The sequence below is a fragment of the Triturus cristatus genome, chromosome 6 (assembly GCF_964204655.1).
Source record: "Triturus cristatus chromosome 6, aTriCri1.1, whole genome shotgun sequence".
NCBI lineage: Eukaryota > Metazoa > Chordata > Amphibia > Caudata > Salamandridae > Triturus > Triturus cristatus.
This window is the reverse complement of record NC_140589.1, coordinates 973,505,274-973,518,751: the sequence shown is the minus strand read 5'-3', so window position 1 is coordinate 973,518,751 and position 13,478 is coordinate 973,505,274. Positions and strand designations below refer to the sequence as shown.

Below are 13,478 nucleotides of genomic sequence, written 5' to 3'. Positions count from 1 at the left end.
GTGGCAGCTTTTGGGTCTCAGACTTTCACCTCTATTATCTTGCAGCACAATGCCAATATGCATATCACTGGTACTACCCAGATGCCTGTGTTCCTTTGCTCAAACCTGAGAGAGCCCAGGTTGGAGATCTATTGCCCTTGTTTATCCTACTGAAGGGCATCCCTTTGTTCCCTTCCAACTTCCAAACTTTGTCTACTACCTGCTGGGCATGGCAGAAACTCCACCATGTCTTAGAAGGGGAACTCCTTTACTTTCCTGCTTTACCTCTTGCTGATAGTCCCTGGCTCCCCCTCACAAGGGAGAAGCTTGTTCAACGCACATTACAGCGCCTCGACCTGCACGCCATAGGACATGTATTCCCGGAAGGCTGTGTCGTCGCGCATGATGATGAGGCCTGCTTTCAGAATGCCTCCTACATGGACCACTTTGTACTGCGATGGTTCCATAATACCTTGCGCTTACGCATGCATACGTATCCTCTAGCCACAGATGACTTCCCCTCACTGACACTCATCATATCTGACACTGATGGAGAATGGCTCATTTCTAGGCTGTATCACACCTGCCTGGCATGACACCTGATTCTTCGAGGTGTTTTAGGGAGGCCTGGAGTACTAACATGGGCTATCCGCTCTCAGACAAAATTTTGTCTTATTGTTGCTCCCAAACGAAGCTCATCTCTGTCAACCATAAACACAAGCTTCTGCATTTTAAGTACTGACATCTGGCGAACATCACTCCCACAGATATTGCATGGTTTGACCCCACACACTCGACTCAGTGCCCTCAATGTCATGCCCCAGACACCCAATTTGGCACCCTTAACCTGGATGTGCCCCAATATAGGATGCTACTGGGCCACTTTCTTCTCCCTCATCTCCATCATGACGAACGCTACAGTCACACCTGTCCCCTTGATGGCACTGCTAGGATACACCCATGACATCCCCAAATCCACCCACAGATTTACTTGCTAAACTGTAGCTGGCTTTATGTTGGAGCAGCGGACATGTACCCATAGACTGTACATGGCTCAAAAACATGACCAAGTGTTACAAGATTAGTGAAGACTATGCACAGCTACAACCCCTTATCTCTAGGCGTTAAGATGTGTGCCAACTTAGGGAGACCACTTGCTCCCCCTAGAATCAGAAGACTCAAGTTGAACAATATGCCATTGATATATTGTATGTCAACCATCTTGCATTACTTTTTAAAGTTCCTGTACCGCCTTGTGGTTGTTTCAAACCATAAGACTAATTTGGCATACCTTTTGAACCTTCAAAGCTGTTATTTTATCCGATACTGGCTTTCATATTATGATGTACCATGTTGATGATTCTAGAATCTCTATAAAATGCTTTTTCTATATGTTCTTTACCACAAAAATTCAATAAACAAATGTAAAAAAAAAACACTCCAAGATGGCCGATAATATGGCCGCAAGCATGTGCACACATCCTAACATAAGCGTGTGTGTGTGTTGCTATTCACTAGCAGAAAAACAGGAAAATAGCGACAAAGGGAGAAGACAGGTATGGAAAAGAACCTTCAAGATTAAAAGACACAGTGTAGGCTGATGGTGTGAGGTGAAATCAAGACTATGCAGCTCTGGCTCTTATGATAAACCTTGAGCTCCTTTAAAAATGAAGGCCCGGATGTGCAAAGCATTTTAATGGTTTCAGATGCTTCAATTCGGCATTTGCCAATGTTAACATGCCTTTTATTGTGTACTAATCCCATTTTAGGACTCTGAAACGTTTTCAGAATCCTAAAATGGGTTTCTGAATGGATACGAATTCAATATCTGGACTAGGCGTCTCTTCCAAATGCCTAATCTGCATCTTATGTATCAATGTTTTCTGACTGAATTCTAGTCTCAAAACTTTGATATTTTACCAACTCCTTGAAGGAGATGTTAGTGCATTTATAAAAGGAATGGGTCCCAAGTGAACCCCTTCTCCTTTGTTAATGGGGAAAAAAAGTTTGTTGAAAAGTACACGGAGTGGTCTAGGAGTTCCCTGCCAACTCTTAAAAAAAAACAAAAAAACTTTTAGCTTCAAACATAGTCACATTTCCTTTAAGGAAAACAGACTCTTTTTTTTAATACTTCATTACTAAACAATCACAGGCATGATGGTCTGCTGACCCCTGCAGTCTACCATCCCTGTGATTTACTTCAAGTGGTAAATGCACATTAGAACAGGGCAGAGAACCGCCTCTTAACTGTGACTCAATCTTCCAATATACATAAGTTTGAGTAGTTAAGTGCCCTGGTGAAGATTTTGTTATGTCTGTCTCTCCCTTTGACTATCGCTAATCCTCCCTCCAGACCCTTACATGACTGACATAACAGAATCTTCCCCAGGGCACCTCACCCTTCTGTGATGCATCCCTGCGTGAAAAAAGATGAACATATCAAAAACTGATCTCACCACAGGCAAAGCAACATTTGTAATCACATAGTAACCACAAGCACTCATGGCTACCATATGGCTTCAATTTCAGCACTGGCCTGGCATTGCTCACTGCGCCTCACCTTCACGGGGAGCACTAAGGACTTCTTAGGTCTCGCCTGACCCTAGGTCTCGCCTGACCCAGCGCATGCGCTGATCTGGCGAGACTTATTGAGAGGGCTCCAAAAAGTGCTACCAGGCTAGCCTAGAGCTACAGTGCATGTGCGCGGGAGCGCGCGCCGCGCTTGACCGCGATTACTTTCACTTTCACGGCCGCTTTGATGTTTGATCGGGATCGCGATCACTTTCGCGGCCACACGGCTGCGTGGCATAGCCAATAGGTCTCGCTTTTGGGACCTTATAAGTATTTAGTTACACTTATAAGGTCCCAAAGGCGAGACCTATTGGCTATGCCAATGCTTTTTTAAAATTGTAATACACATATCTCCGCCCACAAAAACCTTAATTAGGAGACATTGTTTTACCCGACAACCTTATCTAATATCAACGCCTAAACCTAAGTTGGAACCCAGCTAACATGTTCACTTATAGTAAATCCAGTGAACATGGCAGTAATTAATGAGAAAACACATTACCAAGATAGCCCCCGTTTTCTCCCTCAGTTCTAATAATCCTTAACGCTAGAGCTTTACTAGATGCTTTCTAGCGTCATCACAAAGCACCTGAGAGGGGGGTGGTAGGAGGACACAGATCCTCCCTACCGTGACAAATGTTGTCAGTACTCCCGCCACTAAACAGACGATCTGGTGATCCCGTGGTTTTGCCCATGATCCGCTCTTCTTATTTCATTCTTTCTATTCCCAATTAAAAAAATAGTGTACATCTTACTCAATTGATACTCGGCCAAGATGGCTGTTTTAATTAGCACCTCCCTCCTGCAATCTCCCACGCGGGACGGGCGCTCACCGATTCACCACACCTGAGAGCCATTCTCCGCAGACATTAAACCAGCCACCCTCCCCTCTGCACACTACCACCAGATGGGCAGAGAGGGGTAGGTCATGAACGCAAATCCGCGTGAGTACTATGATTGCAGCGGCACCGCCCTGGCTTCTCCTGGTGCATGTACATGGTTGCTTAACTACTCAAACGTATTTATTGATTGAGCCACAGTTAAGACGCAGTTCTCTGCTCTGATCTAAGGTGCATGTACCAGAACACCAGCAGGGATGTCTACCCTACCCTCAGCTGGGATACAATATCGTTTTGATATATAGCTGCAATATATGTATGTATGTATGCCTGTCTTGTCATAATGGTGTCTTTTATCTTGACTGTCACGTGCATGATTTGCAGTGAACCCTATTAAATACATGTGAACCTTTTTACATATGTTTGTATTATTTGTTTATGTTGTGTTGGAATTTGAGTTCTAGGTAGGGATTCTACATATATGTAAGTATAACGAACTGCAGCTATCTCTAAATATTAATTTTATCCCAGAACATATCCCGCTTTGGTATAGGGTATGGATACATTGCCTGTCAGTTCTGAAGAATCGCCACGCATCCCTTCTGGACCACTTAGACATGCCCTTCTGGACCACTTAGACATGAAACATGTTGACCTTAGTAGAGAAACTGTGAGACTGTCACGGTTCATAGTATCGCACTGAAAGCACTCACATTTTTGTTTCTAGCCCTGCCAAAGGGACCTCCTTATCAAAACCAAACAGTACCCCTTAGGTAGTTTTAAAATACATCTCCCTATACACACTGCCCTACCTCCACATTCCCTCACTCATCATAATGGCAAAAAAAGAAGACCTTCGACAAAGAGCCCACTCACAGGATGCGTGGGGCATTTCAGAGCCAGCCCCACAAGGAGCAAAGCCCTGTGATGAAGCATGACTCCCTTTTGGGTGTGTGAGGGCTCTATCTTCCAATAAGGAAGATTTTTCTGATATAGATTCCAACGGCGCATCCCCCTTTATTCTTTTCTATAGGAACAGCTACCCTCCTTTTGTATGTATACTTCTGGATGGGAGCACAGATGTTGGACCTTGAATTGCTCCTAATCCCCCCCGCCCCCCTTGTTGATTGGTTTTTGAGACTCACAACATTCGGTCTTCTTTTTGTCAACATTTTCTCAGCAGGAGAACCCCATCTGAGCCTTTGCTGGGTTCGCTAGGTGCATTTCGCGGATGGTAATTACACTCCAACATTTGCCACTACTGCTACACGGCCGTGTAGAAAAAACCATACTTGTAGGAACAGAAGAAGACAATCATACAAGGAGGCAGCAAGCTTAGAGATATAGGAGTGTGTCCTAATTCGCATTTTCAACTTGCTGGTGCCTCGGTGGCTGTTTCCTTTCTACTTATCAGTTCAGAGCCGTCTGTCAGCAGCCTGAGTAATCTTCAGTGAAGGCTGTAGTGCGATAGCACAGGATGTGCTGTTACTGAGCAGAGATAATAAGGTGTAATTACAGGACCACAATTGAAAGCCCTCATTTTACAAAGTAAACAGTTTGGCAGCTCCCTGTTCTGAGTGAGACCGCAATACTCTCTGACCTATGTGCTTAGCTGGCTCCCAGGCAGCGGGCACTGCTGTGGGATGCTTGTACACCAAGGAGAGATCGTCCAGAGGGGGGTACTTGTAACTACGGACGGATGGAATATTTCCACATGGTCTTTTTGATTTCGGCTGCTGTACTTCATTGGTTTCTAAACTTTTAGGTGTGGTAAGAAGTTTAAAACTTCTAGTTGACACCATTTTGAAAATTAAAATAACCTATTTTTTTTTTAATTAGGATTCCCTAGTTTCCATGCAGGAATTTGTTTTTTCCCTGTTTTTTTCATATATTTAAATTTTTATTAACGTGTATCGCTGAAGTGTTTTTTTACTTCTGGGTAGTGGGAGTCTGCTAACCAAACTCTCAATGTAGGTGTTTTTTTCATAAAACATGGCAACTAGGAAATTCTAATTGGCATATTTGTCTTTTGTCCATGTAGATGGTAAATGTGTGGCAGGTCTGCACAAGTGGCTTGAAAGATAAATACCCAATTTGGACACATTATGGCTTTATGTCACCCATGTACAGCGGCCGCGCCTCTGCTAAGGCGGAGGAGCATCACCCCACAGTGTATAAAGCAAAATTGAAATGATAATAACTAATGCTATTATCATTTTAGTTTTCCTTCCTCCTCGTGTCCGGGCGTGGCAGGGTTCAAGTCCCTATCTCAGTTCAGCATGCCTCGCAGAGCAGCGCATGCGCTGCCCAGGCTCGATCTAAAAAAGTGCTCCAATTAACAGTATTTATACGAACTGACCCTTTCTTTCCTTTATATGCCTTCCTGTTTTTTTTGCTCACCTCATATATTTCTGTTGTAATGTGATGTAGTCTTATTCAACAGAATAAGACATTGATCATTATTATTGGCTAGATGTCAGTAGTGCGGTTATTTCCTCGAAGGGTCTCGAAGAGACATACAGAGTGAAGCTCGAAATGTCTGTGATGACCGAAGCTCCTTGAGGCACTTGGTAAAGCCAGCAAACATTTCAAAATGTGTGCAGCACTGTAAGACCACTCTTGGTTGTGCATTTCAGGGTTCAGACCATGGGTCAAAACCATGTAAAACTCATGCTTTAGTCAGGAGACAAGTCTTGCAATCCTTTGGGCCAAGCATGTATGAATAACATGCTCATTAAACGTACATAGAAACTGGCATGGGCCTACGTGTTCTTCAACAGAGGAACACTTTTCTCGAGGAGGTTCATTTTAGCGCAGACTGCAAGGTAGGCAAAAATATCTCCAATATTCTTTGTGCGCTGACATTGCCTACCACTGCTTGTTGTTATATCATTTGCCAGCTGCATGCATTTCCAGCAGCCTCCCATGAGCAGACCATCAGCAGCACTGATCCGACCAGAGCCAGGGGAGTGCAGCCATTCTAACTCCGGTAACTTTCCCCAAATATTCCAGGAGGCCTTTTTGCTATTCTAACTCCAGTCCTAGAATATTAGGGGAAAGTTACAAATTCCCCAAATATTTTTAGGAAGGGTTGAAAAGTAGTAATTGTGAATGGGATAAAGGGCTTCCCGAGGGTGCAGCTCAGAGCAAAAAACAAGCGCTGGCATAGCCAATAGGTCTCGCCTTTGGGACCTTATAAGTGTGTAGCCATGCAACAGTTGCATAACTAAATACTTATAAGGTCCCAAAAGCGAGACCTATTGGCTATGCAAAGCAGCCCTGCGGCCCTGAAAGTGATGGCGATCACGATCAAACATCAAAGCGGCCGCAAAAGTGAAAGTAATCGCGGTAAAGCGCGGTGCACGCGCCCGCACACATGCACTGTAGCTCTAGGCTGGCCTGATAGCACTTTTTGGAGCCCTCTCAATAAGTCTCGCCAGACCAGCGCATGCGCTGGGTCAGGCGAGACCTAACTAGGGATACCACCTGACACACAGTGGCACTGTTGTGAGCCTCAACCACTAGGAAGACATGTCCATCCTCCTGGTCTCAGGACAGCCTTCTGATTGTTTTTTCAGACGAATGAGAAATTAAAATAAAGCACATGCTTGAAAGTTATGAAAGGCTTCTACGTGTTGATCACTGGTGTCATAAAGGTGCAGGCAAATACCTCCCTGAAAGGTGATGGCAAACTATGCAGTTTGGTGAGAATCCTATGCATGCAGTATTTTTTGTATTAATGACTTGGAATGATTATATATTACTCTGCAACACTGAAGGTTTCTTCTTATTCATTTTTCATACTTCACTTCACACTTTATTTTGTTCTCTGGAGTCTGCAAGTATTTGTGAGTTCCCAGTGTTATAGATGGTCTTTGCAATTGCAGGATTTTTAAAGGAGGGATTTTGTGAGTAAATGCGCTGTATAATATGGTATGGTTATCTGTCTTCACTGTGTAATAAACTCACAGACCCGTCTTGGGTCCAGTTAGGCACCTTGTAAAACCTTAGCTCAACCCTAGGTATCTGTGGCTTCGAACAGCCAGGCTTAAACAAAGTGTAAAGCATTTAGGAGCACCAAAACGGATAAGAAGGAACCGAAACATAAACATAGTCTGCCACCAAATTATAAAAATAAATCTGATTTGTATGAATTTTTTGACATCAAAAAGTACAAAATCCAATGGATGGTTCCAGAGGTACAAATTATTAAGCACATTGCAAATCACAGTTTTTTTACTCCAATCACATACAATCATTGGCATCTACCACAGTTAGTGGTTATGCCAGGATCTCACACCATATGAGATCTTGTACTCCTCAGGATCCAGGTGTTGCTATAAGGGGTCCACACCTTGACATCCCCAACTCCAACTGTAAGTTACGGAGTGTTAGGACGATCAAGTGAGGGAAGGGTAGGATGGGAATAGCGGGGAAGAGAACCTATGAAACAGAGAACAATCAAAATAAATGCAAGCACATACAATAACTACTCTCATATGATCTCTCTAGATTGTTCTTTACTACCTTAGTTACTTGAGGACTCATCCAATTAGTTTTCATAGAGCTGGAAATAATCATTCCTTCTTGTAAACGTTTTCTATAAGGCACAAAAGACAACAGGTTAAACTAACCTCTAATAACCTCACATCACAAACATCCTTCATTCATATGAACCCCAATACATACTGGTTCTCTAAATTATATTAAGGATTTAAAGACTTCAATAAAAGGGAACAAATAACCAGAGTCTTACTCCAATGTTGAACAACCAGTCTCAAAATACGGATTCACAGGAGTAACATGAAGTAGGCACCTCGAGTATCAGAAGCCAAAGTGAAATGCAAAGTAGAACAGTTTCCTCCAGAGTTAATGTCACTCCTTCTGTACTACTATGATCCCAATACAGTCAAGACTTAGTCAATGATTTCAATTACCGAATTATGGTTCTGTATGTAAATCGGTATCAAAATATAGTCACCCCTATGGAATTGTTAATACTAGTAAAACCGGACCGCAAAGCTGTCCCACCGGCACACTCCAACTTCCCACAGGTGGCTTCTTCTTCAGCTTTTGTGGCCCTGGAGCTGTAACAGGAAGTTAGCCAACTGATTTCTGGAGTTCACCTCCTCTGTCTGGGACTCAGGGAAGCCTTTCTTTGAGCAAGGCACCACAGGCACAAGGCACCACAGGCACAGTCCTCTCTTTGGTAACCCAAGCATCAGAGGGTGCAGTCCAGTGTTTGCTGCAGCCTCTCTTTGCCGGGTCCAAGGAACAGCTGGCAGTCCTTATTTATTCCTTTCTCCAGTGATCTGAGCTCTGGGTGCAAGGGGTGCCACTTTTATACCCACAACTTGCTCTTGGGGGATGTGGTGACTACTAGCCAATGGGCTACCAGGTCTCCTCCCTCCTGATGACGACTTTATGCAATGCAAAGTGTGGCGTCAGGCTATAACAGAATTTGATTTTCTGCCCACTTGCAAGATGGCTGAATCCTTCTCTTGGTGTGGAACATGGTAGCCTACCCTAGAGTTGAGACTATCTGGAGGCTACACGCCCATGAGAAAACTGGTTTTGGCAACTGTTTCCTCCTCTGTGTCCCCATTGCCAGCCAGTTTACCAGAACAAAAAGCAGTCCCTCTTGTTCGTGTTCTCCATTTACCCTCCAAAGGCGTCTTCTACTTTGAAACTCTCCTTTTGGTCTTGCACCCTGTTTGGGCTTCCTGCCAGAGAGAAGTAACACCTCTTCCTATGGCAGGCCTCTAGTCTGGCCTTTCCTGGAAAATGGTGACACCTCTCTCCAGGAGGGCAGACGGCTGTCTCATGGCCAGCATTTGCAAATGGCCGCGGGAAAACTTGGGCAATTGAGTGATAACTTTCTAAAGTTGCTTTTTATTGAGAAGTTATATTAAATGCTACTTGGGAATCAAGTCAGTTTTAATGTAACAATTGTTTTGATTCCTTGAAATACCAACTTTAATAGTCCCAGTCAGGAGTTAGCACAGCTGAGTGCTCAACGTGTAACCCTGTACTTGCCATTAAGGCTACTGACCTTTCCACAGTACAAATGACAGTTTGGGTTTTTTACTGTAAGGGCATATAAAAGCACATGTCCTTTCTTTTAATGTACAGCACAATGTCTTAGGGTTCGGCAGGCCAATCTTAGGAGTGGCATATAGTCCAAACATGCTCTAACAGTCTGCTGCAGGCCTGCTGGGAGACATGTTTTACTTTGTCACATTCATGGTGACACAATAAGTGCTGCTGCCCATGAGGCACACTTTAACCTTCATTCCCTGGGTACACCTGATACCATGTATTAGGGACTTATAAGTATGTTAACTTATGCCAAACATGTATAACCCAATTAAACATACACATTTAAGAGCCAGGTCTTGTTAGCATGCCTTGGTGCACTCTGTCATTATACCAATACCTAATAGTCAGTCGGTGGTAAAAGTGTGGGATGAACCTGCAAAAGCCATTTCCACACACAGATTTTTATTTCAATGTAATATGTTTAAGGTAGTCGGGAGGGGGGTCAGGATAGGAGAATAAGTTCTATTTGGAGACCCGTAGGCTAGTATCCGTGTAGGTGACCTAGATTTACTTATTAGTTTTTTGTTAAAAGTTTCAGTGAACATTTTTAAGAAATTCATAAGCTAGTACAGGTCCTCCTCGCCTTGACTGTCTGGTAATGGACACTTCCTTGAAAGTTAAGATGGCATGAACCTTCAAAAGAGGTTGTTGTTAGGTAATCAATCTATCTATACTTCTCTTCCTTTCTTCTTCCTTCAGTCTTTGCCTGAGCATGATTCCCTTAATTTACTCACCTTTCTGTGAGCTTATTTTCTCTACGTTAAATCATGCACTTCTGTGTGTATATATATTTTATCATTTTCTTTCATTATGGCACTGGTATTAGACAAATGGTAGAGTCAAATTGCTCAGTTGGTTGTTTGCCACTGGGAAAATATCCATGTATTAATTAGCGGAGAAACCAGAAGCATATTTCTTTTATGCTCATTCTATTGGGTATGAAGAGTTCACATTTATGAAACTGATATACTTGACACACCAATTTTGTCAACACCGTCTGTGTTTGTTTTTCAGCTGGGAAGTTACTTATTGCACCTCTACTATTGATTCTGGGACTGGCGCTGGGTGCCATCGCAGTTGTAGTAGGTAAGAGTCCAAGTCATGTTTTATGTGTTATCTGAAATTCATGTTGATCAGAAGTCGTTGATTTTAATTGGGACTAAGGGTCAAATGACACCCTGAAGCAATGTAGATTTAAAAAAAATAGAAAAAATGTAATCTAAGAGCAATAATGTATTGTGGAAGTGGAAGGTGAAAGGGAGCTTTAAACATATGTCAAGAGAAGGAGTAAAATCATTCGAAGCTACTAAACTATTTTCTCAAAGTAAAACATTCACCGAAATGCCAGAAAAAGAGTTTCAATATGCAATACCTCCACATGACTAATGACATAACACATGAAGCTACACACACCCTCTGGCACAATGTACATATCCACAACAATAAGCCTCCACAACCCAGCTTGAATGATAATTCATCTATCAGCTTTACCTTTTCCATTTTGGACAAACCAACTCAATTTTCTAGATTCCTTTCCAGAAAGAAAAGTTATGTTCATAGAACAGGACACAAGTCATGGCCATTACTAAGACAAGGGTGGCCACCAATTGTGTCACAGGTGGCCAAAACTAGGTAGGTCAGGATTGTAATAGTTCAGTAAAGGCTGCCAGTATGCACAACTACCAAGTGTGCCTAAAATATATCACGGATGGCCATTATTATACCATGGCCACAATTATACCATAGATGGTCACAATTGTGCCAGAGATTAACTTGGTATGATCGGAAGCAGCATATATGTTTTTTGGGCCGTGGCACCAGGCATAGCTTCCAGAGATCAACCCCGTTTATCAGGGAGAAACACAATACCAAACACACTGACAAACACACACACAAATGTGCATACATGCCCACATAAAGGTGCATGCACAGTGAGGCTCAGAAGTGAAATTCAACACTGCATCCATGTTCTGCTCTCCTGACCTCCGGGGCAGATTATGCACTCAACTCACACCTTTTGTCTCTTGCTCAGGTCAGCCCAAACCTAGGTGACTCGGCTCTAGCTTCATGATTGGTTACTGCTGGCACTCATCCTTTCTGGCCCATTGTTCCCACACATAGTGTGACTGGTAGTTTGGGCTTAAATTGTCCACTCTCCTGGTGACTTTACGAGATTGAAGGTAGATATATAGGGTCATGGTTCAGGCTCCCAAAGGCCAACACATTGTGTGTTTCTGTCTTAGCCTGAGGCCCTCCCTTTGTTTTGAATGGCTAATACTCTGAAGGTTTTGAAATTTGCATAAACCCTCTGAATTATATAGTTGTCTGAGTTTCACTTTGGAGAGCTATTTCAAGGGTGCTGACGAGCTACCAGTAGAACCCAAGCTACTCATTGACCCATGGTTTAGAGCGACTTCTAAGACATTTAATTGGTTTTAGTACTCATACCTTCTTACTTTTCTCTGCACATCTGTACAGTCTCTTGAGCACTTAAAGTAAGGAATAGGATTCAAGACCTGAACCAACCAGTACTTTGAAATTCCATGTTCCTTGGATTACAGCCAGCAGGAGTAAATCTCTGAGCAAGGCTTCTTTTTAATTCTCAACAGTTTTCATATTTTGGTTAGTTTTTCTACATTATTATTAAACCGTTTTGTGGCACTCAAAAAGCATCTGTCCTGGTTGTGATGAGGAGAGAAACAGAATCTTCACATAATTGTATAAGTAAACTAGGACTATAAGAAAAAATAAATGCTGGACGACCAAAACCAAAATGAAAAATGTAAAAAAGAAAACATCTTACCACGATAGAGCCTTGATTGGGCACTTCCCAATGTGACTGAACATCAGAAAAGTATTCTGAATATGACATACAAGGCATTTTCTTGAGCGCCTAGCTATGTTTTCCTACTTGCTGATACTTTCTAAGATTATGAGAAAGAGCTGTTAAAAACTGCAAAGTAAATCGTTAATATATCTCAGTTTACCTTCTAATAAAAAATAGGAGGTTCTCCTTGCCACAGAAAAAATTATAGCCACGCAAACATTAACACTGGAGAAAATACATGACTTTTGGAGTGATGATAATTGTTAAGTCTCCCCTCTCCAAACGAATTCCGTGCTCACTTTGTTAACCTTTTTACATCTGAATTCGAAAACATCAGTTGGTCATTTATCAACTTAACACCACATCAGACATATGTGCACAAGAGTCTGCTTCTGTTACCAAAAAAAACGAGCTCTGTACTTTCTTTAATATCAAGAATGTATTGCATCCAGGTAGGTGTAATATGAATGCCAAAGTGTAAAACAATTTGTCAAAAACTATTCTATTAGCTGCTGAAATTTTCCCGTCATTCGTATTGGCTTGCGTACAAATGATGATTCAATTATTCAAGATAGTTTTAACTTCCAACTTTCAAAACTGAAGTCGAATGTTCTAGATCTGTGATACTACAGTACATGCTTTTATTTAGCAATAAAGCCTGTCTAATAGCCACAGTGTTTCAGGCAGATTGTTTATGCTAGCCTTCAAACTACCTGCTCAGTCTGAAAATGCCCAAATTTCCTCGTTGGACTCCTTACGGTTCCACGGTTTCAAAGAAGTAATCAAGAACACAAAAATGCCCTACTTGCATCATCCCAAGAGTAAACGGTTGTAAACATTAGAAACAGTAGATTTGTTCTGACAAATAAAGTCATTTCAAAAGGGATGATTCTAATAAAAGATAAGTAGTACAAATATTTTATTTTGTCTAAATTTGACAGTCATAAAACAATCACTTAGACCTTTATATATTTTGGAGGTCAAATGTGATATAGAAATCCCACTATGGAAAGTGGGATGGATAGTGCCTTAAAATACCCTACAGTTTGAATTCTGATTTAGTCCCTGAGATCTGGTTATGACATGCCTTTCTCTTTTTTTTTTTGTAGTATATCTATATTTAAAATTTTTAAAAATCTTTTATAGGGGAGCCCACACCATTA

The 13,478-nt window shown here is 42.1% G+C and overlaps 1 protein-coding gene across 1 annotated transcript in view; it reads left to right on the top strand.

The window, feature by feature from the left end:
- The window catches only part of RNF217 (ring finger protein 217), a 411,233-nt gene that overhangs the window by 372,915 nt on the left and 24,840 nt on the right, over positions 1-13,478 (top strand). Inside the window, exon 5 of the mRNA XM_085611693.1 lies at positions 10,503-10,574. Coding sequence (XP_085467819.1) covers positions 10,503-10,574 — 72 coding nt within the window. The remainder of the gene's footprint in view (positions 1-10,502; positions 10,575-13,478) is intronic.